General features: G+C 43.9%; 1 protein-coding gene across 10 annotated transcripts in view; it reads left to right on the top strand.

Annotated features, from left to right (window-relative positions):
• The window catches only part of RASAL2 (RAS protein activator like 2), a 246,919-nt gene that overhangs the window by 58,181 nt on the left and 161,456 nt on the right, over positions 1-27,282 (top strand). Inside the window, exon 1 of one of the 10 annotated variants that reach the window (XM_075936868.1) lies at positions 24,409-25,452. The exons of 4 other annotated variants lie outside the window; for them this stretch is intronic. In XM_075936868.1, the coding sequence (XP_075792983.1) occupies positions 24,846-25,452 (607 nt within the window). In that variant the 5' untranslated portion in view covers positions 24,409-24,845. Of the gene's footprint in view, positions 1-24,408; positions 25,453-27,282 lie in introns of those variants that run through there. 5 more of the 10 variants (XM_075936871.1, XM_014575455.3, XM_075936870.1 and 2 more) reach the window with 5 other exon arrangements.

Genomic DNA, 27,282 nt, shown 5'->3' with positions numbered 1-27,282 from the left:
GAGCGGCAGAATGACTTCACGAGTTTTGCTTACAACACACCTGTTGATACAATCTAGAATCATATTTGCTTTTTTTGCAACAGCATCACACTGTTGACTCATATTCAACTTGTGGTCCACTATGACCTCTAGATCCCTTTCCGCCATGCTCCTTCCTAGACAGTCGCTTCCCATCTTGTATGTATGGAACTGATTGTTCCATATAGTGCATCATCACAGAGCAGTAACTGATCTGTGAGATTTTGGAGAATCTTAACAGAGCAGTTTAATTGTGGTGGTTTCTCTCACTGTCTGTGCGCAGAAGGACATTCAGCAAGCTGGGATTGTTGAAGTGTTCATTGCATTCGTCGATGCAATACTTAGCAAACTGATATTAATCTTGGCAGCGTAGCAGGGACATTCTCCCCACTGCATCTTTGTGGAATTTTAGGTCCTTTTCAGTCTTGCCAACCCCCAAAGTTTAAAAAAAAAAAAAAAAAGGCTGTCAGACTCCAAAAATTATGGCATTAGCTCCAATGTCATGATTTTTTTTAAATGTTTCTTTTGATTGTGGCCCTCTCCCTGCCCATCTGCAGAGAGGTGTGTGTGTGTGTGTGTGTGTGTGTGTGTGTGTGTGTGTGAGAGAGAGAGTGAGAGAGAGAGAGAGAGAGAGAGAGAGACACCAGTGTCCCAAATTGATTGAATTGGCTCCCCCCCATTTTTCACTTCTCCCACTCGCTGCAGGAATTCTTCCTGGATGATGTGGAGGGTCTCATTTCCCCAAACTCAAAAAAATTATTTGTAATGATTTTTTGTTTGCCTGTTCCAGGATGCAAATATGTACTGCTCCTTTGGAGGGGTGAAGAGAGCAAAAACGCTTCTTGGTTTCATCTTCCACTCTCCTTGTATGAGAAGGGCATCGCCTGCTTCCAACCCCGTCCTCCCATCTCTACCCATAAGGTCCTCTCCGCTTGTGAGGAGCAGAGGGAGAACACTTTGTGCCTCCTGGAACAACCCTGCTTGTCTGCTCTCCTCTTCTGCAGGAGGCATGAAAGGCAGTCAAAGGGCTTCTTCCCAGGCTGGAAATGCTAGAGTTACATCATTGGCAAATTGGCTCCAGTAGGGTCTGGAGTCACAAGAGCTGGTAGCACGTGCTTTAGGTACTTTAAAAACCTCAGGCGCCTGGAAGGTACGACAGAGGCATTGCTGCCCTGCTGTTAATCACTTAGGTTAAATAATGATCCTTGCCTCTCAGTGCCCCATCAGCCTCTTATGGTGTGTTAATGTGTGTATGCTGCCCATTCCTCTGGTTTGTGGGATAAGATCATGACCATATGCAGAGGAACTATGGAGGGTATAAAGCAGTCAGTATACTACTTTGGGCCCTCAGTGAAACTGCTTTTAGGTTGGACACGGTGTAGGCCTATGGATTCCTCAGTGAAAATGAATGATTCTCAAGTAGGGATGTAAAATCCTGTTTAATCAGTTAATTGGTTAAATATTATAAATTAAATAAATAAAATTATAAATTAATGGAGATTGCCTATCTCCTAGAACTGGAAGGGACCTTGAAAGGTCATCAAGTCCAGTCCCCTGCCTTCATAGCAGGACCAAGTACCATCCCTGACAAATTTTTGCCCCAAATGGTCTTCGCAAAGATTGAACTCACAACTCTGGGTTTAGCAGGCCAATGCTCAAACCACTGAGCTATCCCTCTCCCCTATGATTAAGTGGGATCCTGCTGGGGAGGGATGGGGAAGCAGCCTGGCTAGAACAGCCCTCAGCCTGCAGGGCTGCTGGCTTCCAGCCCTGTGAGGCTGCCAGCTAACTGGTTACCCATTCACATTAGGGATGTTAAATTTTGATTAATCAGCTGATCGAGTAGTTGATGGACTTTCCATCGACTACTCGGTTAGTCAATAAGGGGGTGCACGCTATCCCGCTGTGTCTCTCCCTTGCAGTGTACAGAGAGAGAGAGAGAGGCAGCGGGAGCAGAAGCAGTCCCCGCTGGTACAAGTTCCCCTCTGTGCCTCTTACTTAGAAAAATTTCAAAGGGAGAGGTGCAGCAGTCAGGACCAGTGTGAGTGGGACTGTTTCACTCCCTGCTGCCCTCTGTCTCCCAGCAAGATGGGGGAGGGAGGGGGGAATGAAGAAGAGACTAGTCGAGTTCTGAACTTGACTACCTGATAAGCATTTGCTTATCGGGTAGTTGACTAGTTGCCTACATCCCTATTCTCGACCTGTTTATCGTTGTGGGCTGCATCCAATACTACCTGTAGGGCCCTGAGCAAGTCCGGTGGGCTGGTTAGGCCACAAGCAAGTTAAGAACCACTGGTCTAAAGAGTTAAATTTATGTTGTCCTAATTTTTTTAAAGGGTATGAATAATGTACCCTCGAGCGTGTACATTAACTTACAGGCTGCAACAAAATTGCTTCCTATTAACGTAATCAGACAAAAATGTACAGCGGTAACTTTGTAGATTTGGAGTAATTAGAAATTACTGTTATGTTCCAGGTCCTGTAATTTCATTGTATATTGTTGCAGCCAGTCTTTGCAGACCGTAGCCCCAGTTTAGCAAAACATTTAAGCACATGTTTAAATTCAACCCTGATCAATACAGCTCTGTTGGCGCGATGTGTTGAGTGCTTTGTTGGTTCCCCTCTGCTCCTAAAGCTCTCCCTGTTGACGCCATGCTGCATGAAGAAGGAACAATATTGACTCAGATATAAACCCCAAAGTGCAGGGCCGAGGAGCATGAACGGAAACAAGCTGTTTGGGGTGAAAGGAGAAAAGACCAGAAATTGAATAGAGAGGTTGCTGGCGAAGAATGGTGGGGGAACAGAATCTGAATGGGACAGGCTGGGGGGGACATATGATGGTGTAGTTACTACTGTATATCGTTACATATGCACATAAAGGGGCTGTATGGAGTTGTATGGAGCAACCTTAATTCTGGTATTTCCTAATTTTGAATGCTTGAGTTTTGCAAAGATAAATGTTCTTCTAGCACGGTTTCTTGTAGGCACTATCGAACCATTATTTTGAAGGCACAATAGTAATGTAAGGTTTCATAGGCATGCGGATGACACTGCTATACATGAGTGATGTCCTTCCTTTTCCTTACTTGTTTCAGAGTGGAGAGACTAGGAAATGCAGGCTGTGTTTAGGCTGTCCTACATTGTTGTGATATTGAATCAAGAGGATTTCCTGTTTTGTTTTGTTTGCTTTTTTCCAAAAATGTCTGTCTTTTCCTCTGCCTCTTCCCCCTTCTCTCCCTCCTGCACATTCAGTCCAAAGTGGAATGTTTCCAAGATCCTGTAAAGATGCTTATAAATAAACTAAATTCAATACGTGTTTGTTTTTTCCTAACAATCTGTACTGCAAATGACTATATTTCCATAGAATAGATCCAAGCATGGGAAATTTCATAGTAATTTAAGGAACAGAGTTACAAAATGTTAATGTGTGTAATGATGGAGAACATTAATGTAGGAAAATAGTTTGAAGAAAATCCCAACAATTATAACTGTTGGGAGACATTTTCAAGATGACTTGGTTTCATTTAATGAGCAAGAGCAAATACAGAAATGGCTTTAATGTAGAATAAAATAGGAAAATTGAGGTCATGGTTGGGAATGGCAGCAGTGAAGACTGCCTTCTAAATAAGGCACAAACTTGTTTTCATATGGTGTGCAGGCTGAGGGTTTTTTAATAGACATCAACTGACAAGGAAAGCCAGTGAATTCTTGGGGTCACTGGTGCTCTCTGTAAGAAAGAGGAGGATTTCTTCTGGTTTTCAACTGGAACTCCTGGTTTAAAAGGGATCCTGGCAGCTCCAGTCAGCACTGCTGACCGCACCACTGAACATCTGATTGGCGGCACAGTGCAGCAGGGCTAACACAGGCTCCCTGGCTCCATGCAGCTTCCAGAAGCAGCTGGCATGTCCAGCTCCTAGACCTGGGGGTGGCCACGGGTGCTCTGTGTGCTGCAGGTGCGGGGTAGCACACAGAGTCTCCTGGCCTCACTGCCTAGGAGCCAGACACGCCAGCCGCTTCTGGGAGCCACATTAGGTAAGTGCCACCCGGCTGGAGCTTTCACACCAATCCCGTCTCAGGTTGGAATTCTCTCCTCACTCTAACTCCTTCCTGGGACCCACAGCCCCTTCTGTACCCCAAACTCCTCATCCGCAGCCACACCCCAGAGCTTGCACATCCAGCCAAGCCCTCACCCTCTCCTGCATCCCAATCTCTTGCCCTAGCCTGGTACTCCCTCCCTCACCTTGAATCTCCAATTTCTGCCTTCCACTCTAGAGCCTGCATTTCCTACTGCAGCCCTCCCCACATCCCACACTCCAATCCTTTCCCCCAGCCTGGTAAAGGGATGTGGGACAGCAAGCAATGGAGGGAGGGGATATGAAGTAAGTAGAGGGCGGGGCCTTGGGGAATGGGCGGGGCAGGGAAAGGATGTTCAGTTTTGTGCAATTAGAAAATTGGCAGTCCTAATTTCAATAGCATTTCCTGCCTCTCATAAAAGGCACCCACAGGAGTAGGTTCTTTGTTTATTTAAACCTCAGACATTCCCATATGGTTTATGAAAGTGGAGATACATACAGAATACAAGGGCTAAATTCTGTAGGTAAGAATATTTGTGGTGTAAATGTATTCTCCATTTGGGATCTGTAGCCTCTGGGTTTGATTTGCCTAAGGAGCCAGTTTGGATTAATACTGCAGAGGAGCAACAAGATAGACTTCCTAAAAGAGTTTCAGTAAGGATAAAAGACACATTAAGCAGACTTTCTTGTGTGGTATCACCCTATCACACCAACTAGGTAAAATTAATCAAATGTAATTCCGACTAAAATAAAGAGAACTCTTTTCACTGTTTCCTGCTTGGACACAAGAAATCTGATGCTGCTGAGGGCTTGTAAGTGGAATGTATTTTTCCTAAGCCTTTATAAAAATTTCCCTGTTTCTACAGTTATGATTCAGTCTTGTGGTGCCTATCTGCCTTGTTTCAGGCAGTGGCCTGTCTGTGGGAATTAGAAGGCACACATACCCAAACAGTGATGCAAGATTTGAAATCGCACCAAGTGCACTGCCAGAATATATTGTGTGAGGGATTGTGCTGTGTTTCCAGGTCCAGCTAAAACTCGTTTCTTCTAGGGCATGTAAACCGGAGTGCAGAAAAAATGGCTATGCAGCTTCAAGGAGGGAGAGAATCCAAACTGCACATGAACTTGGATAATTAGATAAACAATAAATAGGAAAATCCTGCAGTGCCCTAAAAACCCTCTCAATTTTTCTTGTCCAAAAGTTTGTTTTTCGACTTGGCCATGAGATTTGTCACAATAATTGAAGTATTGTTTAAACAAGGCCACTGGCTCATTGAACATGTCCTAGCTATGTTTTAGCTGAATTGCTTTTTTAAAATAAAAATACCCCCTCAGAAATGTATCTTATGGCTATTAAAATTCTACAAATCTGATTCTATTATTGGAAAATATGTATCACTCTGACCACTACTGACCGTTTCAAATCTAAATCCTGGTGTCTTTGCCTAGTGCAATCCAGCTGTGTCTGACTACAGCAGTTTTCCTCTGTCTGTGAGACACTCTCGTTAGAATAAGAGGGTAACGAGAGTATCTTGTTTTTAGAGCAGCTTTAAAAAAATGAGTTGCATGTAAGAAAGAGAAACTATAATTGCTGTTTGCCTAATGGGATTGAAATGCGCAAGTTCACCTTTTTGGTCTGGCTTTAAAAGTGCAGGGCCTGTTAAGAACTGACATGGGGAATCCATGTTTGTGTCTGATGACATCATATTCTGTATTTTTGTCATATAATTTTTAGTGTGTTCACTGCTTGGAAACTTGCCTTGCAGTGTGGAAGTCAAGCTGGGTTGTTTTGTGCTCACATCATGTGTAATGTAGATTCTACTGTCAGTACTTGCTTAACAATTCTGTTGATTGTGGTCTGAATCTGAACGGAACATAGTACATAGCTGCCCTTGGTCTTCTGGGCTTATAAGAGCAAAAGGGAATAATTTTGCTACTGGAGGAAGTAAATAAAATGCCATAGGATACTCTCGGGCAACAGAATGGCACTTTATGAATGGATGAGTCACTCTTACATTATCTTTCTGCACAGGAGGCAATAAGATTCAGTCGTTAGTTCAGGATTAGTAGTTGGAGCTTTCTGGATTTTATTTCAGTGTTCGGCCAAAGGCTTGCAGTGTGGCCTTTATAAGCTTTGTAACCTCTTTGTGCTTCCACTTTATATGTTTTATATGTAATATGGAGACATTGAAACAATTGTTTGTTGGTAAATGCTTTTGAGATAATCAGACGAAAAATTACTGAAGTATGGATTGCAGAGGAGATCCTCTTTTAAGCAACAACACGAAGGACCAGAAGCTGCCTGTTAGAGGTGTCTTCTCTTAAACTGGAGGAAATATTACAACAGAAACCTTGGAGAATATTTTTTGAAAGTGGTAGTTTAAGACTAGGTTGCCTAGTGCAAGTAATTTCCTTAATGAAGCTTTCATAGTAGGGATGCCACCGAGTAGGTAACTAGACAATTAACCAATAAGCCTCGGCTTATTAGTTAATCTTGCCTACTACTTGCATTTGCGCCCCCTGCTGCCTCTGTGCCAGAGGTCGGAGGAGGGGAGAGGGAGAGAAGCCCGTGTTGGGGGGAGCTTACTTAAAAGCTGGTTCCCCCAGCACTAGCTCTGCTGTGCTGTCTGCCCTTTCCCCATGCTGCTGCCTCTATCAGAGACAGCAGTGCAGGGAAAGGTTTTGGGGGGAGGCGGGACAGGGGAGGCCACCGCGAAGCAGCCTCTGTCCATGGTGGGCCAAGCTCCCTGCAGACAGAGGCTGCTTAGCATCCCACAGAACAGTCTTCATCCGCGGTGAGCCTGGGCCCGCCATGGACAGAGTCTGCTTTGCAGTAGCAGTCCATTTCATGGTAGTTCCAAGCTCCCTGCGGACCTCCCGCGGACAGGGACTGCTGCTACCCTGAGCTACAGAGGCAGCAGTGCGGGGCATCAAGCAGCCTGTCCATAAGGGGAGTAGGTTTTTCAACTGGCTCCCCTTGTATACTGGCTCCCTCGATACAGACACAGCAGTGCAAGGTGGCAGGGGGCTGCCCAGGAATGGGGCTGGGAGCGCACTGGCTGCTGCCCCCACCCCCGGGTACTGTCGAGTAGTCGTGTAACTGACAATATTTTGTGCGGTTACACAACTATTCAATTATACAATAGCTAATGTCCCTATTTCATATTTGAAGAACTGGACTTTGTATGCAAAGTTGATTGAGGATTGACTTCAGAAATACGCAGTTTAGTCATCTGGCAAGTGAATGAATGCTCACTCTGAACAAAACCCCAAAACAAACAATTTGGAACTTGAAAGTGAAATAGTCTCTCCAGAACAGTAACAATGCATGAAGAAACAAAGTGCTGAAGTCATGGGCATTGCCTGAGGCCACTGTTGTATGCCTCTCTGTGGCTGCTGTCTGCTCAGAGGGATAATCTTGGTGACGAGGGTGCTTGCCTAGAATACATCCTTCATACAGAAGCATTTCCATGTATGCACACTGTCCTTTGTTTTTTCTTGTTTGGGGGTGGGGTGGGGTGTGTGTAGCAAAATCCTTCCGCAAACAGCCTTCTGAATGTGAAAATCCGTTCCGTCATTGCTCTGCTGACCGTTGGTGTTACCCTATCCTCCTCTTTCTGGGAAGAGCCTCCTTTATATTACCTTCACGTTTAACAATAGATTTAAATATAAATAAGCTGGCACTGAAAGGCTATTTTATTTTAAAGTGATAGTCCTGGCTTTCTTCTCTCGCCTGGATGCTCATCCTCCAGTTGTGTTTGGGCTCGCACATTGGAACTGTCTGCTCCCAAAGTCCCTTGGGTTTGGGGCAGACTAGCCAGCAGCTCTGGCCTCTTGGGCACACTTCCCATGTAGACAGTATCTGTCTGGTTCCACTTCTAAAGTATGAGCTTTGGGGGCCAGTAGGGCCAGTGCTTCCCACCCCGCAGCCGTGCTAGGGTGGAAGCCTCACCCTTCTGTATATTCAATGCAACCTTTCGGGGACATGTAATAGTTAAAGCAAACACTTCTCTGACTGTGCAGGGGGTTTTCTAAACCAGTCATAGCATATAATAAACAAACTGCAAAAGAAACTCAAATCTAGAAGAAATAAATAAATGCCTGCCTGCAGTTTCTGCCCTCAGCTCTCACTACTAGTCTAGACTCTAGAGCAGTGATCTCCAACCTTTTTAAGCACGAGATCACTTTTTGAATTGAAGTGCAATCCAAGAGCTACCTCAAATCCAAACACCCTTGCCCCGCCTCCTTTGTGCCCCCCTGCCGTTGCTCACTTCATCCCCCATCTTCCCTCGCTTTCACCAGGCAGGGGCAGTGGGCTGGGGTGCAGGCTCACGTCATGGGTTAAGGAATTTGGAGTGCAGGAGGGGCTCTGAGCTGAGCTTGGAGAAGGCAGTTGGGATGCCAGAGGGGGTTCTAGGTGCAGGCTCTGGGAAAGTGTTTGGCTGCAGGGCTGCTTGTGGTGCAGGAGGGGGTTTGACTGAGGTAGGGTTTCAGGAAGTGGGCTCCGACTGGGCCCTGCTTACCTCAGGTGGCTCCTAGGTGGTGGGGCAGCGGAGCTAAGGCAGGCTCACCCCACCCTGGCTCTGCACCACTCCCAAAAGCAGCCAGCAAACTTCATCCCAAGTCCTGTTGTGCCCCCCGCCCTGCTCTGTGGAGATAGGATACAGGGTGGGAGAGGAGGCACCCTGACATCAGCACCCCTCTTTTCCCTCCCCTGCTCTGCACAGCAAGCAGGAGGCTCCTAGGAGTGGGGGGAAGGCAGCTCCAAGGCAAAGGGCAAGAGGTGCGCAACAGTGGGCGGAGGGGCAACTGAAGTGCCAGCACTTGATAGCCTCTTGGCCAAATCAGTTAGGATCCCCTGTCAGAGGCTCTAAGATCTACCAGTAGATCCCGATCAACTGGTTGGTGACCACTGCTCTAGAGCATTCTTTGGTCATTGTCTCCAGGGAACCCGAGTCCCCTCTTCTGGAACTCACTTCCCTGGCTCTGTCTTCTCTTTCTGGTCATAGAGCCTCCTCTAATACCCCCACCAAGCTCCTTTCAGCTTGTTCAGGTCCAGCAGTCAAAATCCAAGCAGCAGTTAAGGGCCTTTGTGTGGTGGTCCTTCCTTTCTCTAGATTTTTTGGTTGCCCAGCCCTGCAAACAACCTGGAGAGAACTGATTTCTTTTAGTCTTCAGCCACCTTGCTGTTCTAGGCTGCCACCTGAATGGAGGATCATTCCTTCACTATTCTTGTTGCACCTCCCTGATCCGGATCTTGAAGTCACAGGACAAATCCTACTAATAGGTTCCTGCCAAATTCATGGTCCATTTTGGTCAATTTCATGGTCATAGGATTTTTAAAATGGTACGCTTCATGATTACAGCTGAAATATCACAATGTTGTAATTGTAGGGGTCCTGACCAAAAAAAGAGGTTGCTACCCATACTTCTGCTATGTCACTGAATCTTTCTGGTAATACTGAATTTCCTAAAATCAACCTGAATTCTTTTGTTTTACAGACTATCATAGTGACTGTTAAGATAAATCTGTTTAATTCAAAGCTTCTTATATTCTCCAAGAATTCTGACAGGTTGCCATCTTTGCTGCTTGTTATCCATTTCTGCTTATTGACATTCACATGGCAGAGTTGCAGATAGTAATAATTGTAAAGTAATGATGATGTTCTATATGAAAAAAACTGACTAATGCCTTGAAGTGTATTCAGAATGCCATGCAGACATTATCCTGGTTTTACAAAGGCCACTGGGATTAAATGTCTTGTCTGAGATCAGAAAATGAGTCAGGAGTTTTGGACTCATTAATTCTCCCTTCTGCTGACTTCCTTCACTAAACAGCAGACTTCAATTCCTCTCACTGTTTCCCTTTATTGCAGCTTTATGGTGCCATTTATTCCTTAAGAAGTGATTGTAGCCTAGTCTCATAGATAGTAACTTCTTTGTTTCTCATTCAGCAGTCACTGCAAGGATCAAAATATATGCATCAGACCAGTAAGTTTCACGTACTTCAATGGTTAACTAGGAATGCAACTAGTCATTTTGTGTGTGTAATGATCATACTACTCAAATATTTAGAACACTGGAAAGGTACACATAACTTGTATGAGCTAACTTAATTGTCTGACCTCTCCCTTAAAAACATCTGGTAAGTCTTTTTTACTTTAATAAGTGCACCAAAGCCTTTGGCTCTGCCCATTGGGGTTTCTTAGTACAAAACCAGAATGCATGCGCACTTGGCACAGGGAAAAGACAAATCAAGTCGTCTTCATAATGCTTCAGAGGTGGCAAAGAGTGAGGAAATGGCCCTCATACGTATACTCTGTGTTTTGGGTGAAAGAAGAGAAAAATTGGGGCAAAAATTCCAAAGCAAATTCTACAGATAAATAGTCTGAGGGGTAACCATGTTAGATGTTGCTGCTACCGTTGATATTTCCACCTGGTCTACCGCAGCCTCTTGGCTAACATCAGTGCAGGGTAGGAGCCATAATATGAGGCAGAATTTTTCTATTAAAGATTTGTGGTATTTACACAGCAGAATGTAAGCGCTGTAATTACGGATATTGCTGAAGTTTGTTCCTTATTTATACCATAATGATATATTGGTATATAATGGTATTGGCGAATACTTCTTGATTGAGCAGTGGTTGATTTTACTTCTTGGTTTGGAATGAAGATGTTGGCTTTTTTGCAGGTTTTCTAGTTTGAGAAATTAGAACTTCAGATATGTTTCAGGGGGATAGTATAGTTTCTAGAAAAAAAACTGTATAATCGTTCTGTGAGACTGCTTCTGTCACCGCGGTTCAGGTGTTCTGTTTCACAAAACACAGCCTGTGAAATCAGAGCAATTTCTGCAAATGTGGTTTTCGTTGGCATATCTGTTGAATTCTGCTAGCTGGAACAGAGGAATTGCCAACCTGGATCAGACCAATAATCCTTTTAATCCAGTGTATTGTCCTCTAAGTGGACAATATGTAGGGGTTTCAGAGGAAAGTGTAAACATTTCCATTCTAGTTTATTCTTTTTGCCATTCTGTGTCTTTCCACAGTCTACCTGTGGAACTCCTTGCCAGAGAATGTTGTAAAAACTAGGACCTCAACAGGGTTCAAAAAAGAGCTAGATAAATTCATAGAGGTTAGGTCCATCAATGGCTATGAGCCAGGGTAGGAATGGTGTCTCTAGCCTCTGTTTATCTGTCTGGAAATGGATGACAGGAGAGGGATCATGTGATGTTTAGCTGTTGAGATCGCTCCCTTTTGGGCATCTGGCATTGGCCAGTGTTGGCAGATATGATAGTGGGCTAGATGGACCTTTGGTCTGACCCAGTGTGGCTGTTCTTATGTTAACAAGAGTAAAATAACCTGTTTTTCTTACTGTTGTCCATAGATATGACTGAAGATATGTACAGAGTAGATTTTTGGGGGAGGTAAGACTGCCATTTTTACACAGTCATTAATAACCCCTCCCCCACATTTAAAGGCTACTACTTCTATTCTTATAAAATTCAACCTTTTGCAGTAGTAGTTGAAATTTACATGAAGGAGCATCACATGGAATATTTACTTAGGTCTTGAAATATGTAATTTGCTGTTGCTAGAGAGAGAGAGTAGAAGGGGTAGCTAGAATACATAGCAGTATCTTTGTTTGGATTCCAGGTCACCAATTAGTTTTCACAACTTGTCAAGGAAAGTAGCATTTTTTTTACATAGTAAGCTTCTTAAATATTTTAAAATGTATTTAAAATCTAGAAGTCATTTCTTGTTAGAGTAAGCCCCAAAATATGACCTAAATTTAGAATCGTTAAACTATAATTACTGTTGCAATGGTCTTCGTCTCTCTGGACTCTAAATCTAAATTAACAGTAGACCTTCCGTTTTCCTTATGGGTTAAACCACTACTGAGCACTTTAGCTGGTGGTAACATCATCTGTATAGTATAGCTACAGCTGAGTTCTCAGTAACTGAAGAAATTGGGTGGGTTATCACCACAGATCCTAGCCTTTTACAAGGATGCTGCTGTGCCTACTTCTCCTTTCCTTTCTATCATCCGCCCCTTTGCTGTTGCCACATTTAAAATCTTATTAGGTGGTGGAATTGGCTTCAGAGATACCTCCCTTTCTTTTTCTGCTCAACTTCCCTCAGGACAGCTCAGTGCAGAGCAGGGGAATTTAGTATCCTCTCCCATAACACCAAAGTTAACCTGTGTTGTCCTGGTCTTCCTCCCCCTGTCCTATGCACAGTTTAAGATTTGCAAACTGAACTGATTTTGAATGTACTCTTCATCTCTATTTTTATTAAATGAAACTTTGCTGCAGATTCCTTTAAAGCTCTAAATCTGCAGAAAAGTTCAATTTTGAATTACCTTTAACTCATCCAGCTTGAACTGTGGAAGTAGAGTGCACACTGTACATTTACAGAAAATAATTTGATATGTCTGGAATTTTGGGGGGGAAAAAGTCAGACTAAATTGTATAAAATCACCATTTTTGCTAGATACCATCAAGTCCGGGCTCTATCTTTTCTCTCTCTCCTCTCCCTCTTTCTATATATAGTTGAAGAATATTCTACAGATGCTGCTTGTGGGGCAGGATGTTTAGCCTTCCCTTTCCTACTTACAGCTGCCAGGCTTTTGATGTCAAATGAATGATGTCCCATTAATATGGTGTGTCCGTCTCCAATAGTGCATGCATGAAATGGTGGATGCTAAAATTATCAGGGCTCATTATTTTTGACAGCCTGTGTGTAGAGGATGTGGTCACTTTATTACAGCTGTGTGTAAAGGGTGGGGAGGGGGAGCCAGAAAAATGGTCATGTGCATTTTGTTTAAGCAGTAAGCAGGACCTTTGGTTTAATATTTATTCCTTAACGTAAGCTACAAATCCTTTCCCTTGGTCAGTAACTCTCACTATGCTGTGATCAAATTTAGTAATTTGTCTGCAGCTGGTAGAATGTTGGTTTAAGATTCCAAGTAGAACACTTTTTCCCTGGCTCAAGTGAAAAGAGGATTGGGGCAGATGAAAAGGTAATTTTGCCTACTGGAAAACAATTTTAGTACAAGGCTAAATCAGTAGGTTGGTGAAGATTTGACAGGGTATTCAACCCAACCTGTAATCATAAAGAAATGGATATCAGAGTGGGAAAAGAACAGTTAGACTCTAGATTTTTCTTTTCAGTTGAGAGGGATTTTACACTAAAGGAGGTGAAAAATGTTAATGCACTAGTCTTTTTCTTTTAGCTATGACTTCATATTTCAATTTAAATCTGAGTGATTTGTCTCAAGGTCGGCCCCAGGAATGTTTTTGTCCAAAATACAGTTGGCAGAACCAATCCTGGAATAATAACTGTTACAAGACAGCACTGAAGGCCTGTTTGCATTGGAGAAATGTGCACTGGTCTAGGTATAATGACAGAGCTACATCAGCTGCAAGTCAAGTCAGTGGAAAGAAAAGCATTTAAGACAACATACAGGTCAGTCCTGGGGCCAGTGGATGTCTTGCTGAAAAAATGTCAGTGCTGTGGTTACCTGACGATTGAGGACTAAGCTAAAGGCTCTTGCTATTTATTTTGGTCACAGGCCCATTGTGATACCGGAAGCCACCTTATCTTTCTGATTTATTCAGCATTGCTGATCTTTTTCTGCAAGCACTAACAAATTGGTCCAGTCTGACATGCTGAGAATTTCCCAACTGAACGCTTTGCCATGTTGCATTCAGAGGAATGCTAACTCAGGTTTCAATAGATTATCAGAGAGCTCCACTTACATCAGTTCCTGGCTTTAATGGTTCTTGTACTGAAGGCTTGGTTACAATGATCCCCAACACAGCAGTTTTAAGGTACTGCTCAGCTTTTCCTCTGAGTAGTCACATGTACAGGTGTGCTCTTCGAGACACGTAGTCCAAGCAGAAGTGGTCTTCACCTACAGGAAGTATTGCAGCGGGAAGCAGATGGATCCCAGTGATAGGAGATGGGAAGGGGATATTAGGTCATTAATTACTTGGTTTGGCATAAACAAAACTTAGTATTTTGAAAAGTTTCTATCTAGAAAATGCAAGAAAAGTCTTTCATCTTTGAAGCTAAAGGGATCTGGGACTGTCTCGTTTTACCTTACCAATTACAGTTGGCACCAGGGCACTTTATGTACAGTTCCGGCTCTAGTACTGTCTGGGTTGGCTTTGAAAGTGAAGGAATATGAAAGGTCCTAGATTGCTTTTTCCCTTGCAGGCTGGCTGAATAATTTTTCGTTTAGTATATATGCGTGTATTTGAATACAGACTGTCAAAACAACATGTTATAAGGCACAGTTCTGAATTCATAGGGAAGGTCCTCTCCAGATATCCCTCTGATAAGCTCTATTTTCTTGCACCGTCTGTTTGTGATTGGAGGAGGTGATTTGTCTGACATTTTGAATAGCTAAAGTAGGATTTTTCCTGAGAATTTGGAATTACTGAATCTAAAACTGGCTTAGTTCATTTTGAAAGCAGTGTTGCAGTAGGCTTCAGCGGCCTTATTCTCAATGCAACAAATACTGAAGATGAATTAGAATTTTGCATGTGTGTTTCTGCTCCTACACATTCAAGAACTGGAAAGATTTCACAGAAAGGGTATTAAAAGAAATTAATTAATCTTTATTGTCGAGGACTGGATCTCCTCCAGCTGCTTGGCAATGAATATTTTTAATCACTTGACTAGTAATGCTTATTACTAAGCAATTCGAGCTTAAAACTTCTGGTGCTCCAGGCATTGTTTACAGTAGAGCTGAGGTGGGTCATGGGGGAACACTGAATGAGGAACGGAAACTAGTGACCACCACAGGAAGGAAAGACAACTAGGACGAAGGGAGGCTTAAAGCCGCCGGCTTTATTTAAATATACAGGTTGAAGCTCTAAAATCCAGGACACTCTGATGCTGGATCATGGATATTGCTGGACCAAAGAGTCCAGGCTGGCCATGTCAGGAACCTAGCCTTGGCCAGGGAGTGCAGCGCCAGACAGGGCCAAGAGCCATGGGAGTTGGGTGGAAGGCAAGCCCGAGCCCTGCCCCTTCCACCTGAGGCTCCATCCCTTCCACCGGAGGCCACACTACTGCCAGCCCGATCCTTCTGGGCCATGTGGAGGGTCAGGACTGCCTTGCTGCGGCCCCGGCCCGGCACTCACTGGTGGCCAGGGAAAGCCTGGATGCTACGTAGCAGTCCTGTCCCTCCCTGGCGGCCGGGGAAAGCAGGCCCTATCCCTCCCTGGCGGCCAGGGAAAGCAGGCCCTATCCCTCCCCGGCGGCCGGGGAAAGCCAGGCTGCTACGCCGTGGCTCATTCCTCCCTGGTGGCTGGGCTGCCTTCCCCAGTGGCTTGACAGAGTCAGGATGCTGCAGCTCAGTCTTAGGCGGTCGGGAGTGTAGGCAGTTTTGGGAAGGCTGTGCCTTTCCTTGGCTACATTACCGACTGCCCTTGCCAGGAGCAGAGCCCAGTAGCTGAGGCTGGCATCTGGGAGGAGGGCTGATAGCCGGAGGGAAGGTCCGGCAAATTCCATGTTTCAGGACTGGTCAGGTCCTCAGGGTGCTGGATCAGGGAGGTCCCACCTGTACTCGATTTTTCATGGGTTTTGATCACAAATGTAAAGCTTTTTCTATTTTTCAGCACTCGTTTTAGAAATCCTTAAAGAATTATATGAGCATGAATGTGACATACATGTATAATGGCTTCTTTAGATCTTTTTTAGGAAGAGGATTAAAGGGAAAGTAAACAATAGTGACACATTTGGCACTATTTTATCAAATTATTCAGGAAATTAAAATTTTTTTACAACCATCGTTTAAAATAAAAACTAAGAAATGTGCAGTTTTTCAGGCATGAACAGTTCTAGCAGGACTTGCGTAAATATGCACATAGCTCTTCTCATTACGGTGCTACTAATTATGCAAATCGGATAATAGTTATTTGGATAATAAAAATCTAGGGTTTTTTCCCCTTTCATTTTTTGTAGCTGGGAGTTATAACAAAATATAGAAGGTGATACAGTCCCAACTAGGTAGAGCAGTGAGTGTAAACTCAATGCAAAGTAGTGTTGTAAAAGTAGATTAGGTTAAAACAGAAGAAACCATAGCCAAAATCTCTTGCAGTTTATTCTCTTTCTAAGCCAGACTGCTGAAATATTGTATTTTGTGTATCTGTGTAGGTAGGGAACTCAGCAGAGGAGTCCAGTTCCAGGTTTGTCTTAGATATCATGGTGAGGCAAACTTGATCTAAGGAAGGGGTCCTCAGACTGTGGGACTTCTTCCCACAGGGAATGTGGAGGGATATTCAGGGGACACTCAGCAGGCCCCTGGGTCAGCCTGCACAAGGGGAGGGGAGGGAGCACCATGTTTCCAACCCTGCTCAGTGCCTAGCTTTCCTCTAGGTCCAGGCCCAGAGCAGCTCCCATTGTGGGGCGATGAGGAAGCGCTAGCGGTTCCATCCCTGCTCCACCCCCAGGCCAGTTGTGCCTCAATCTCAGCTCCACCTCCTCAGCTCCATTCTACCCCCTGCCCCACCTCCAGCCCAACTCTACCCTCATTTTTTCCCCAACCTCAGACCAGCTCCGCCCTTAGCTCCATGTGCTCCCTATCCCTAGGTCCACCCCAAGCTGGGCTGCTGAGGAAGCCTTGGTTGTGTAGCAGTGGAGTGGGGGCATGGACAGATTCCATTATTGGTTGAAAGGGTGTAACTGGAAAAGTTTGCACATTTCTGATCTAATTGTAATGAAGTGTCGTTTTGGTTCCAAATGACGGAGACTCCACAGCTTCCCTAGGCAAATTATTCCAGCTCTTCACCAGCCTCAGTTTTTCCTAATGCTCAACCTTTCTAAACCCCCCTTGGTGCAATTAAAGCCCATTGTTTTTGTGCTCAGGGAGAACCATTTTTTTTTTTCCTCTTCCTTGTAACAATTTTTTTATGTACTTGAAACTTCTTCGGAGCAGGGCTTCTCTTTTTACGCTTGAAAGAACTTGTGTAACTACCAAATTACTATAAACAACTAGAAGATTTTCCTGAGGTTGCTTGGGTCCTTATCTCAATTACATTGCTCTGGGGTGGGGCTGGGGATGAGGAGTTGAATATGCAGGTTGTCCTGAGGAGAAAGGACATCCCCAATCCTCTGTCACCACAGCAGCTTGGAGCACATGAAAAGCAGCTCTCCTTGGCCATTGCAGCTGGGGGAGGGGTGCATGTCCCCCAGCTGGGGCAGGTCCAGTTCACCTGCCCCCCTTTATTCCCTAGCCAGAGTGAGGAATTCAGTAAACTGTGCAATTTCCCCTCATTGCCTGAAATGTTTCCATATGGATTCCAGGGGGGCAGAACTTCAGCCCCCCCCTCCTTTAAAGGGCAGCTGAAGGGTGGGAGGCTTGGGGCTGGAGCAATTATGGCCGAGAGGGTGGGGGGCACAGCATGCCCCTCCAGCCAACCCCATTCCACCTGCCTAGTGATTCTTTCTTTTCTGTATGGTTTTATGAGAAGCAATCCCATTCCAAGCACATCCCATTTTCGTGGCACAACCCACTAACGATACTTTTTAAAGAGCTGAATCCATAGCTTGTTTTGTGTGTTGCTTTATCCTGTATTATACATGAATTAAGGCGAACTGTCCTACATATGTGTATAAATAGTGCACCTTTGTTAAGAAATGTGGGGCATAAAAATGTTGATTGGTTTATGGTATTCTGCTCGAAAGGAACTCAGCTTCCAGATGAGTTGGAGTAAAATGAGCAGCCTGAGGTATCGATATAACTTTGAAATTCCATTGGAAAGATGACAACTGTGTCTTGTCCTTCAGTTAGCCATTGGTGGGACATCAGCAGAGGGGGAAGGGAATAGGACTGATCATTCCTGTCCTTAGGCAAGCTGTCAGCTACTGTCCATCTCATCCTGCCTTTAACCAGTGTTGTCTCACTAAATCCCTTTTCTTAAGAATAAAGCTGACACAAGTATTTTCCAGCTTAATGAGTCATCCCCCCCTCCCAGCTCTTACCATGCTGGTCATGTGGTAGGATCTTGTCCTATGTCTGAACTCAACTTTCAAAACCCTGTATCTAAACATGATTTGCATCTGCACTCTGCTTAGTTTCAAGCTATATTTCAACAGCATTCATAGAATGCAGGGGGGGTGCAATTTGCCCCAGGCCCTGGGCCCCACAGGGGCCCCCACAAGAATGTCTGAGACTGGGAGTTCCAGATAGGCCCCTCCCCCCCCCCCACCCCCCCCCGAAATTGCTTTGCCCCAGGCTCCCTGAATTCTCTGGGCGACCCGCCCTGATAGAATGTGCTAAAATTTTGTAGGGAAAGACTATGTAAGATGTCATAAGCTAGTATGATTACTTAAGACAACAACAAAACCCAAAAGCCCACCTCTACCTTTACTAAAGCATGTTATTTGCCCTAGCCGAAGTTATTACAATGCTAGTCAAGCATGGTTTTGTAGAATTGACCAGAAGTGCACCTAATGATTTTCAAACAGTTTTAGCTATTTTTTATTGCATAAATTAGGGATGTGAACAACTAGTCGACTACCTGATAAGCAAATGCTTATCGAATAGTCAACAGGCTAGTTGACTAGTCGCTCCCCCTCCCTTGCTGCCTCTACCAGAAAGAGGTAGCAAGGGGGCGAACGGGAGAAGACGGGGGTAATTCAAAGCGGCAGCTGCCACTTTGAAACGCCACATGCAGCCCAAGGCCAGTTGGGGTGTCCCCAGGCTGCACGCAGTGTTTTAAAGTGGCAGCACCACACGGAGCCCGGGATCAGCGGGGGACTCTCCCGCTGACCCCAGACTCTGTGCGGCGCTGCTGTTTTTAAATGCTGTGAGGAAACTGATGCTGGGCTCCCTGCGGCATTTCAAAGCGGCAACACTGCACAGAGCCCTGAGTCAGAGGGAGAGTCCTCAGCTGACCCCGGGCTCCATGGCGCTTTCACCTTAGGGCTGTTGCTACACTTCAAAGGCAGAGGTGCCCTATTGACTAATCGAATAGTCAATGCAAAATGAATCGACTAGTCGATTAGTCAACTACCTAAAATTTAACATCCCTAGCATAAATAGAATAAACCACACCAAGCTTCCATATACCATTATGTATATTTAAACATCTTCAAAGGTAATTTCCCCAGATGTTAACAAGGCTTTACATTTCATATTTTTAATCTTCGTATTTATTTTGGTTGCCTTTTACTCAGTCTGCATTTCTGCTTGTGTCTCTAAATTGACTTAACTGTCTACATTTGCCTAATGTTTTAGTATTCCTAATGCTACTCAACTAAAATTCTCTCTGGCCAGTAGAGTTCTATACAGTAAAACCAATGCTTGTTTCTGTCTGAAGAATCTGTTCCATTCTGACACTCCTGCTTTTACTTTCTTTGCTACACGTCTGGCCATTGCTGCTTTTAGTGGTCCTCCCCCCCCCCCCCCCACCCTTGCAGTGCTCATGAATTTATGGTGCAGGACAGTGCAAATCATGATCCTTTTTTCCCCAAATGGAACAATTACCATAATTTGCCAGAGAGATTTCAGTGAGTATTTATTGAGTCTGGTTTTGAGTTGAAGTGAAGCTATAATTGTCTCCAAACAACGTTGGATCCTTTGGTCCCAAGTAATGTGATACATAAAGAAAAGCAATAGATGGTTAGCCCTACTCTGTAAGGCAGAGGTCTCCCAAGTTGGGAGTACAATGAAGAAAAATTCTGTGACTCTGGTATCTACTACTCCCTTGCCATAATTAATGTGCTCTTGAGGCTGAAAGTGAAGCTAGCATGCTTCTTAAAAGCAACTTGCCTTCCGTCCCATGTTTCATAATGAAGCTAGCCATAGGGGTTTATGTGCAGGCAGCAGCCAGTTGGTTCACACCTCATTTTTCATTGTTTCTGTGATAAGCAGCTAAACAGCGAGAGCATTACTAACCTGGACACTTGGAGCCTCCAAGAGATGTTTCCGCTCTAAACAGCATGTAGCTTCCTAGTAAACGGGGAACAGAGACAGGGAACTACAAAACTGGGAAACAAAACCTGAGAAAAAATTATAGAAGAAAAAGGACCAAAGTACTTTAGAATAGGAGAGAATAAATGGACTGCAAAGAACATGGGAAGTGTGCCAAACAAGACATGAATAGACATAGGTGGAAGCGAGTACAGGCAGTCCCCGGGTTACATGGATCCGACTTACATCAGATCCCTACTTACAAACGGGGTGAGGCAACCCCGCACTAGCTGCTTCCCCCCAGCAGACCAGGGAGACGCGAAGCTAGCATCCCCTTCCCCCAGCAGACTAGGGAGACGCAGAGCGGCTTTTCTCAGCAGACACCTCAGCTTGAGAATAAAGGACTGAGGGAAGTGAGGTGTGGGAGAATAAAACTGAGCTCTGGAGAAATGTTTGGCTAGAGTTTCCCCTACAATATGTACCAGTTCCAACTTACATACAAATTCAACTTAAGAACAAACCTACAGTCCCTATCTTGTACGTAACCCGGGGACTGCCTGTATGTGTCTATCCATCTGCCAGCTCATTAGAAAGGGAAGCCCCAGCAGAAAAATACTGGGAATAACCACCGATGTAAATACTTAACTTTTTGGTTCCTCTTCTGACTCTCCTCACATGCTTTTTTTTTAATCACTGATCAGAATGAGTTGTTTGTGGCTCTAAGTTCCTTTTGAGTAGATTACACTTTTCTAAGAAGTGACCTCTAAAAAGTGGAGGAGGGGGACGAATTGTGTCTGTGCTATTCTTTGCTCTTTTATAGTTAGGCCCCTACCAAATTCCTGGTTTGTTTTGGTTAGTTTAATGATTGTAGGATTTTTAAAATAATAAATTTTATGCTTTTGAGCAATCTAAATCTGGTATTTTATGATGTAATTATAGGGGTCCTGGTCCAAAAAAAGAATTGGGGCAGGGAAGGGCAAAAGGTTACTATAGGGGCGGTTGAGGTACTGCTACCCTTACTTCTGCACTGCGTTCAGAGCAGGACAGCTAGAAAGTGCTGGCTGGGAGACCAGCTCTGAAGGTAGAGACACTGCCAGCAGCCATGCAGAAGTAAGATGGTATGGTAGTATTGCCATCCTTACTTTGTGCTGCTGCCTCTAGACCCAGGCCCTCTGTCACCAGTTGTGGGCCTCTGGCTGCCCTGCTCTTAAGGCATCAGCACAGAAATAAGGGTAGCATGGTCTGAAGTTGCCATCCTTCTGTGTTGCTGTTGGGGGGCGGCGCTGCCATCAGAACTCGGTGCCTGACCAATAGTGGCCTGCTCCTGGCTGCCCAGCTTGGAAGGCAGTACATTATTAACAGTGGCAATACTGTGACCCTCCTAAAAAAAACCTTGCGCTCCCCCTGCAACTCTCTGTTGGGTCAAGACCCCCAATTTGAGAAATGCTGATCTCCTCTGTGAAATTCATAGTGTAAGGTAAAAATACATAAAACTCCAGATGTCATGGGGGAGATTGTATTTCATGGTCCCTTATGCACAGCCATAAAAAATGTATGTCCCAGTCACGTCGCCTTGAAAATTACCAGAAGCTGGCATAGTTTAGGAAAGCCTGAAGCTGCTGTGAACTGTCACGTGGATTGAGGAGAGTGAAGGTGGTATATAGCTAGACTTGGAACAGAAGGATTAGGGTTTTCTCAGTTGGTTTCACTGTGCCCACCCCCAAACCAAAGAAAAATATTTCCACCAATAATAACTGGCATTTATAGGTAGACAAAGTAAGAAAAATGCTGCTTGAGAACTTAATATCCTTAAATCATATTTCCTTGGTATATTGTGAGGGGTGATGTTTTGACAATTTGTGTATTAGCTTTAACTTTTTGGATCTGTCCACCTCCCATCATTAGTTGTTGTCCGACCGCCATAATTTTTCACAGCTATGAACATTTGACTCTAAAAAGGTTCTTAATAAATAAGTACTGATATTTTCTGTCAAAATAATAAGAAAATAACTGAAATTCTGCCAAGCCTCTATGTAGCCCTTTTCTCTCAGCCTCACTGAGCAGAGCTCTGGTGCAGTTCAGGCTCTAGTTCATCAGGTGCATTTTTCTGAAGAAATTGCAGTTACAGATGAGAGAAAATGTCCAAATACCTGCCCTGATTTTCTTTCCCTGCCATCTTCCTGCAAGCTATTTCTGTTTGATGCACTTCACTTCGTGCATACAGTGAATGTTCCACCCAAGACAAGCTTGATCTGGGAAAAGCAATATTTGGAAAGTACTGTACTGTGATCAGACACTGGTGCTTAGATAGTCAGAATATGTATATACTGCAGTTAAACACCCATGGCTGGTCTCTGTAAGCTGGCTTGGGGTAGTTTATAGATGGGGTAGTTTAATTGCAGTGTTAGATATGCAGGCTGAAGCTTGGACTGTGAGATCCTTCCATCTTGTAAGATTGCAATGCCAGGGCTCCTGCATGAGCCTGAACATCTACACTGCAGATAAACAGCACCTTAGCCCTGTGAGGCTGAAGTAGTTGGCGCAGGCCAACCACAGGTAAACTGGCTTGTAAAATATTCCTTACTTATAAACGAATCTGGACAATTTTGAAGCCTGTGAACTCCCTTTTCTGGCTGCCCCAGCAGAATCCAACTTTTTTCCTTCCTCTAGTCCTATGGTGTCCAACCAGTTTCTGAAGCAGTAGCTACTATAGTCAAGTAGCCACACTCAACGAGCCAAATAGCCACATATGGCGTGTTGGATAACACGGCTGTAGTCTGTTCATTACCACTTTAGCAGTTGCAGTGCTTACAGCTCTTGGAGAGTATTCACAGCCATGGCACCATCAGGAGTACTGAGATTTTGGAGAGTTGACCTGAGAAATCCCAAGAGTTTGAGCCTAAGTCTCTAGCCAGAGCTTGTTTGTAGGCATGTATTGGATGCGTCTTATCTCCTAGGCAGTGTCTCTGATACTCTTGCCCATTGGCTTGTTTTCTTTCATAGTTAATGAATTTACTCATATATTCCAGAGAGTAATTTGTTCTTACAAAACACAGAACTCAACACGATGCATTTTCGATCTGCATTCTGCACCCAAAGAGCCTTTTTTTCCCCCCAGCTTTTCTTCATTACTTATAAACCCAGCCACTGTAAGGAAAAATCAGCTGCTATCATTGTGCATAATTTGAGGACCAGAACTTCTTTGAAAAGCAGAGCCATTGTTTTAATAAAAAACATGAAAAATTACATAGTTTAAAGAATGTATCTGCTAACTAAGTAACAGAGATCAGTTTTTCATCTTTATTACAATAATATCTTTCTTTATCCAAGGTGCCAAAAAAGACAAGATTTTTTTTTGAGGGAGTTGGTGGTGGTGGGTTGGCTATCTTTATGGTCCCATTCCATGGTTGGTTCAGAATGGTAGACAGCTGGAGCAATTCAGAGTTTTCTGTCTGTAGTTATGAGGGATGTATGCTGGTTAATGAGAGCTCTAGCTCAAAGCAGAGATTCTGTAGTGGATCAGACAATTTTATTGGTCTGCCAAGCCAGATTATCCTTTTATGTTACCAAAAAAATCTTTTTGATTGTCACTGTTGTAACATTAGTCAAGGGTCTGTCAATATTTCCATTATAAACCCCCTATTTTCAGGGGTTTATGAGTGGTCTGGTTTTTAAAAAAAAAAACTTGCCCTGGTTTGAAACTTGGCACATGAAAGTTCAGCAGCAGATATTTTCTTTAACAAATTTAAAATAGTCAGCTGTTTCTTAAGATGTTGGGAGCACAAATTTTTTTTCTTTGGTTAAGCAGATAGGAATATTTTTCCAACCCACTTATTCCAATTAGATTTATAAAAACAAAACCCTACTCCCTTTTAGAGGGGGGAGGGGGAAGGCATGTTCCATTTGCCACAAGAGTTTGCCTCAAAACTTTCCCTTTCTTCACTTTGGTTTATGATTAACTAAATCCCACCCATCTTTTCTCTCCTTTTCTCCTCCCCTATGCATATTTCCCTTCCGCAGATTCACATTATTGCTACTTTAAATTATAGCTTTCATTCCTTTACTCCAGTCGATCCATATAACATCACTTTGCCTCTCGGTCTGAGGTTTGTAGCACCCAATTCTGATGAATCTGTCTTTGCCTCTTTCTAAAGGAACACTTTATTTGACAAGATATCTATGGTAAATATGCCCTGAACAGACTTATTCAGGAATTGCTCTACTGCATTAAATGTTGCTTTAAGCAATTGCTTGATGTACCCAACTTTTCAGGTCCTGACTATAAGGAGGATGGACTGCTAATTTAGATTTATGGGTTTTTGCTGAGACTTCATGCTGCATGAACGTGGGCTTTAACCTAAGGTAATTTCACATTCTTTGATTAACCCACTGTTGTTACAAAGTGAAAAAGTGAAGTGCCATTGGCTCAGAACCCAGTGTGGGTTTTTAAGCCTGTTTTTTAGTCATTTCCTGAGAGTTCAGTGCAGAAATGTGTAAGCCCAGGAAGTGACAACTGACTTCACAGAGCTGAATTCATCTTAAGAAGCCAAGCAGTTTGCTGGGTGAGGGTTACTATATGCCGAAGACTCTACTGAGGTGCAGAACTATGGAGTAATAAATGACCTTGTGATATATTCTAAATCTAAAGGATGCTCGATTGATTCCAGCTCATCAGGAAGAACTGCCGTCATTTGTACCCACGCTGCTGAAGAAAGCATCTCAAGCTGTAAAATGCCTCTGAGTACGCCTGACGAGTGTGAAGTGTGGCTGTACAATTGGTAAAACACAAGGAAGTGCAAATTAAAGAAACTGAAAGTTGAGTGGTGGAAAATGAGCGTGTTTAAAAAGCAGCACCATCCCACTGCTGCAGCCTTTAGAAGATCGTTGTCGGAGCAAGGGAGTGCATCTACAAAAGTTGCAGCTAGTTTGAAGGACTATCAATGGTACTACCAAGTCAAAAATAAGAGGACACAGGAACAAATGACTTCGGACCGAGGGAAGTCACTTGGTGCATACAGGTGGCAGACACATCCCAAGTTTCACTGGAAGGGGAGCAAGAAAGAGTTGTCTCGTAGTCTTAAGTGGAAACATAATCAGCTAAATCCTATAGACTGCCCTTTGAAGGTGGACAGTAGTGGTGCTGAGGATCTCCAGGAAGACCCAACAAGAAAGATGAGCCAGGCAGAGAGTACACCATTCCGAGTTCCATTCAGCAGGTCTATGTCTGAGCCCGCACCACACTGGAGAAACAGAAGCGTAAAGTCATTTCTGCAACCAGTGCACTCAGTAGATGGTGAGCAACAGGGTTATTTCAGCCAGGGCATTTTTTCTACACTTTCAAGTGGCTTTTCTAAGATGTTGACCCGAAAAGGAGAGCCCAGCACTGAGCCAGTGAATGACGGGGGGATGGACAGTAATCAGACTGCTTTGAATACAGGTAACAGTGAATTGTTTTGTTGTCCTTGTAGCCTGGTTATCAGATGAGCATAGTGACTTGCTCCTTGGAGAGAGTTTCAGTTGTTTAAACCTATTTGTAACTTCTTAGTGGTTTTACTGGTGACTAATAATGTGGGGACGCTGATAGCATCTGTGTTAAATTGAGTGCTCCATGGTGTGCCATTTAAATAGGACAGTTTATGCTACTGTGGCCTCCTGAATTGTATTTCCTTTCCTCTATTGTTGTTCCTGCCTTAATCCACGACATATAATTCTTTCAGTGGAAGTAGAGTGGTGTTCAGGACTGACCAAACAATTGTGTACCCACTTACAAATTGGAAAGACTTTTAAAAATGTCTGGTGGCTTTAGGAACTAGTAGCTGTCTGGAATGAATGAGGTATGTGGTATGCACTGGCTTGAGGGCAAACACCAAGGATTTGTAGTACCATCGTATGTAAAACCTGCTATTGTGAACAAAGTAAACCTGTGTGTAAACGGTATTCCACTAGTGAAACTGATTTCATCATGCAGGATTCACAGTTCGTAACCAGTCAGCTAATTTGATGTATGCCCAGTGTATTAGAAGCCAAGAACAAAAAGGTTTATAAAGATTTACCTAGCTGGGATTTCAGTCAGCAAGCTTCTTGATGCCTGTCTGAGATTTCATTTAAATCTACTCCGCAGATGAACATGCTGTTAAAGCGAAAGAGAAAATGGAGAGAATTGCCTCCTGTTGTCATTTTGCATTCGACTTCCTAGTGGGTTGGGTGATCTGATGCAGCTATGAAAAATGGTTTAAATTCTTACTTTTATAAATTCGTACTGTTTTCAAAATCCTCTAGATTATAGTGTTAAAATGCTGATGATAACATATGGATCCAGCTTGGGTCATTGGACAAGCTCTCCATATTCTGAAAATCTGCTTTGTTATTAAAAAGTATTCTGCTCATGTAGGCATTTCTGATCTCTTAATCACAGTGGAGTGCTCTTTTGTATTTCCCACATTACATTTCTTTTATTGGAGTTAGTCACATCCCTTTAAAACAAGAGAGAGAAATAAGCAATTTATTGGGGACTGTACCCCCAATTGGATGCAAGGTTGGATTCTGTTTGACAAGTTTTTTTTTTCTGGTTAATGTCATTGGATTCCCAAAATGAATCTCTTTGAGGAGATGCTACTAGTCTAGAACGCGGGTTGCTGATCCTTGTTTACGTTGCTATACGTAGCTCCAGTGCCTCGCTGTTTGCTAGGATTTTGGTGCCCTGAACAATCCCTCTTATTAGTAACCCTTCTTCTCTCCGTTCTACTTATCTTCTAATTCAGGGTAAGGCAAGAAGTCCAATTGCAGGTTACTATGATAATGGGGGTGGTGGAAACGGTGGGTTAGTGTGTTGAAGGAGCGCCGCAAAATGGGCCTGGTCCATTTATGGTGGACCTCTTCTGCACCACTGAACATACATCTTCAACTGGGTCAGAAAGGGGACTCTATTAGAAGTGCTGCCGCCCAGGCTGATGCCGGGCAGGTAAGTCCATACCCCTAAGGAGGCTCTCTGGGGTCCAGATTCTGACTTGGTGAGGTGTGGTGGCTCAAGATGAGATGCTTTTAGCAAACTCTTGAGCATTGTTACAAGACAGTAGCAGAGCCAATGGCACTGAAGTTTGGCTTGACCTGCAGAGCCTACCAAACTGATGTGGCACAAACCTGGAAACTGACAAGAGCAAAGAGCCTCAAGAGAGAGTCTTGAACTGTTCAGAGAAAGCAAGCTAAGACAGGCCCCTGCTGGGATGTTTGAAGATGCTAGTCCTGACTAGATCCTCATTACAGGTTG

The sequence above is a fragment of the Pelodiscus sinensis genome, chromosome 9 (assembly GCF_049634645.1).
Source record: "Pelodiscus sinensis isolate JC-2024 chromosome 9, ASM4963464v1, whole genome shotgun sequence".
NCBI lineage: Eukaryota > Metazoa > Chordata > Testudines > Trionychidae > Pelodiscus > Pelodiscus sinensis.
Note: the sequence above shows the minus strand (reverse complement) of the source record. Positions and strands in the feature narration are given on the sequence as shown.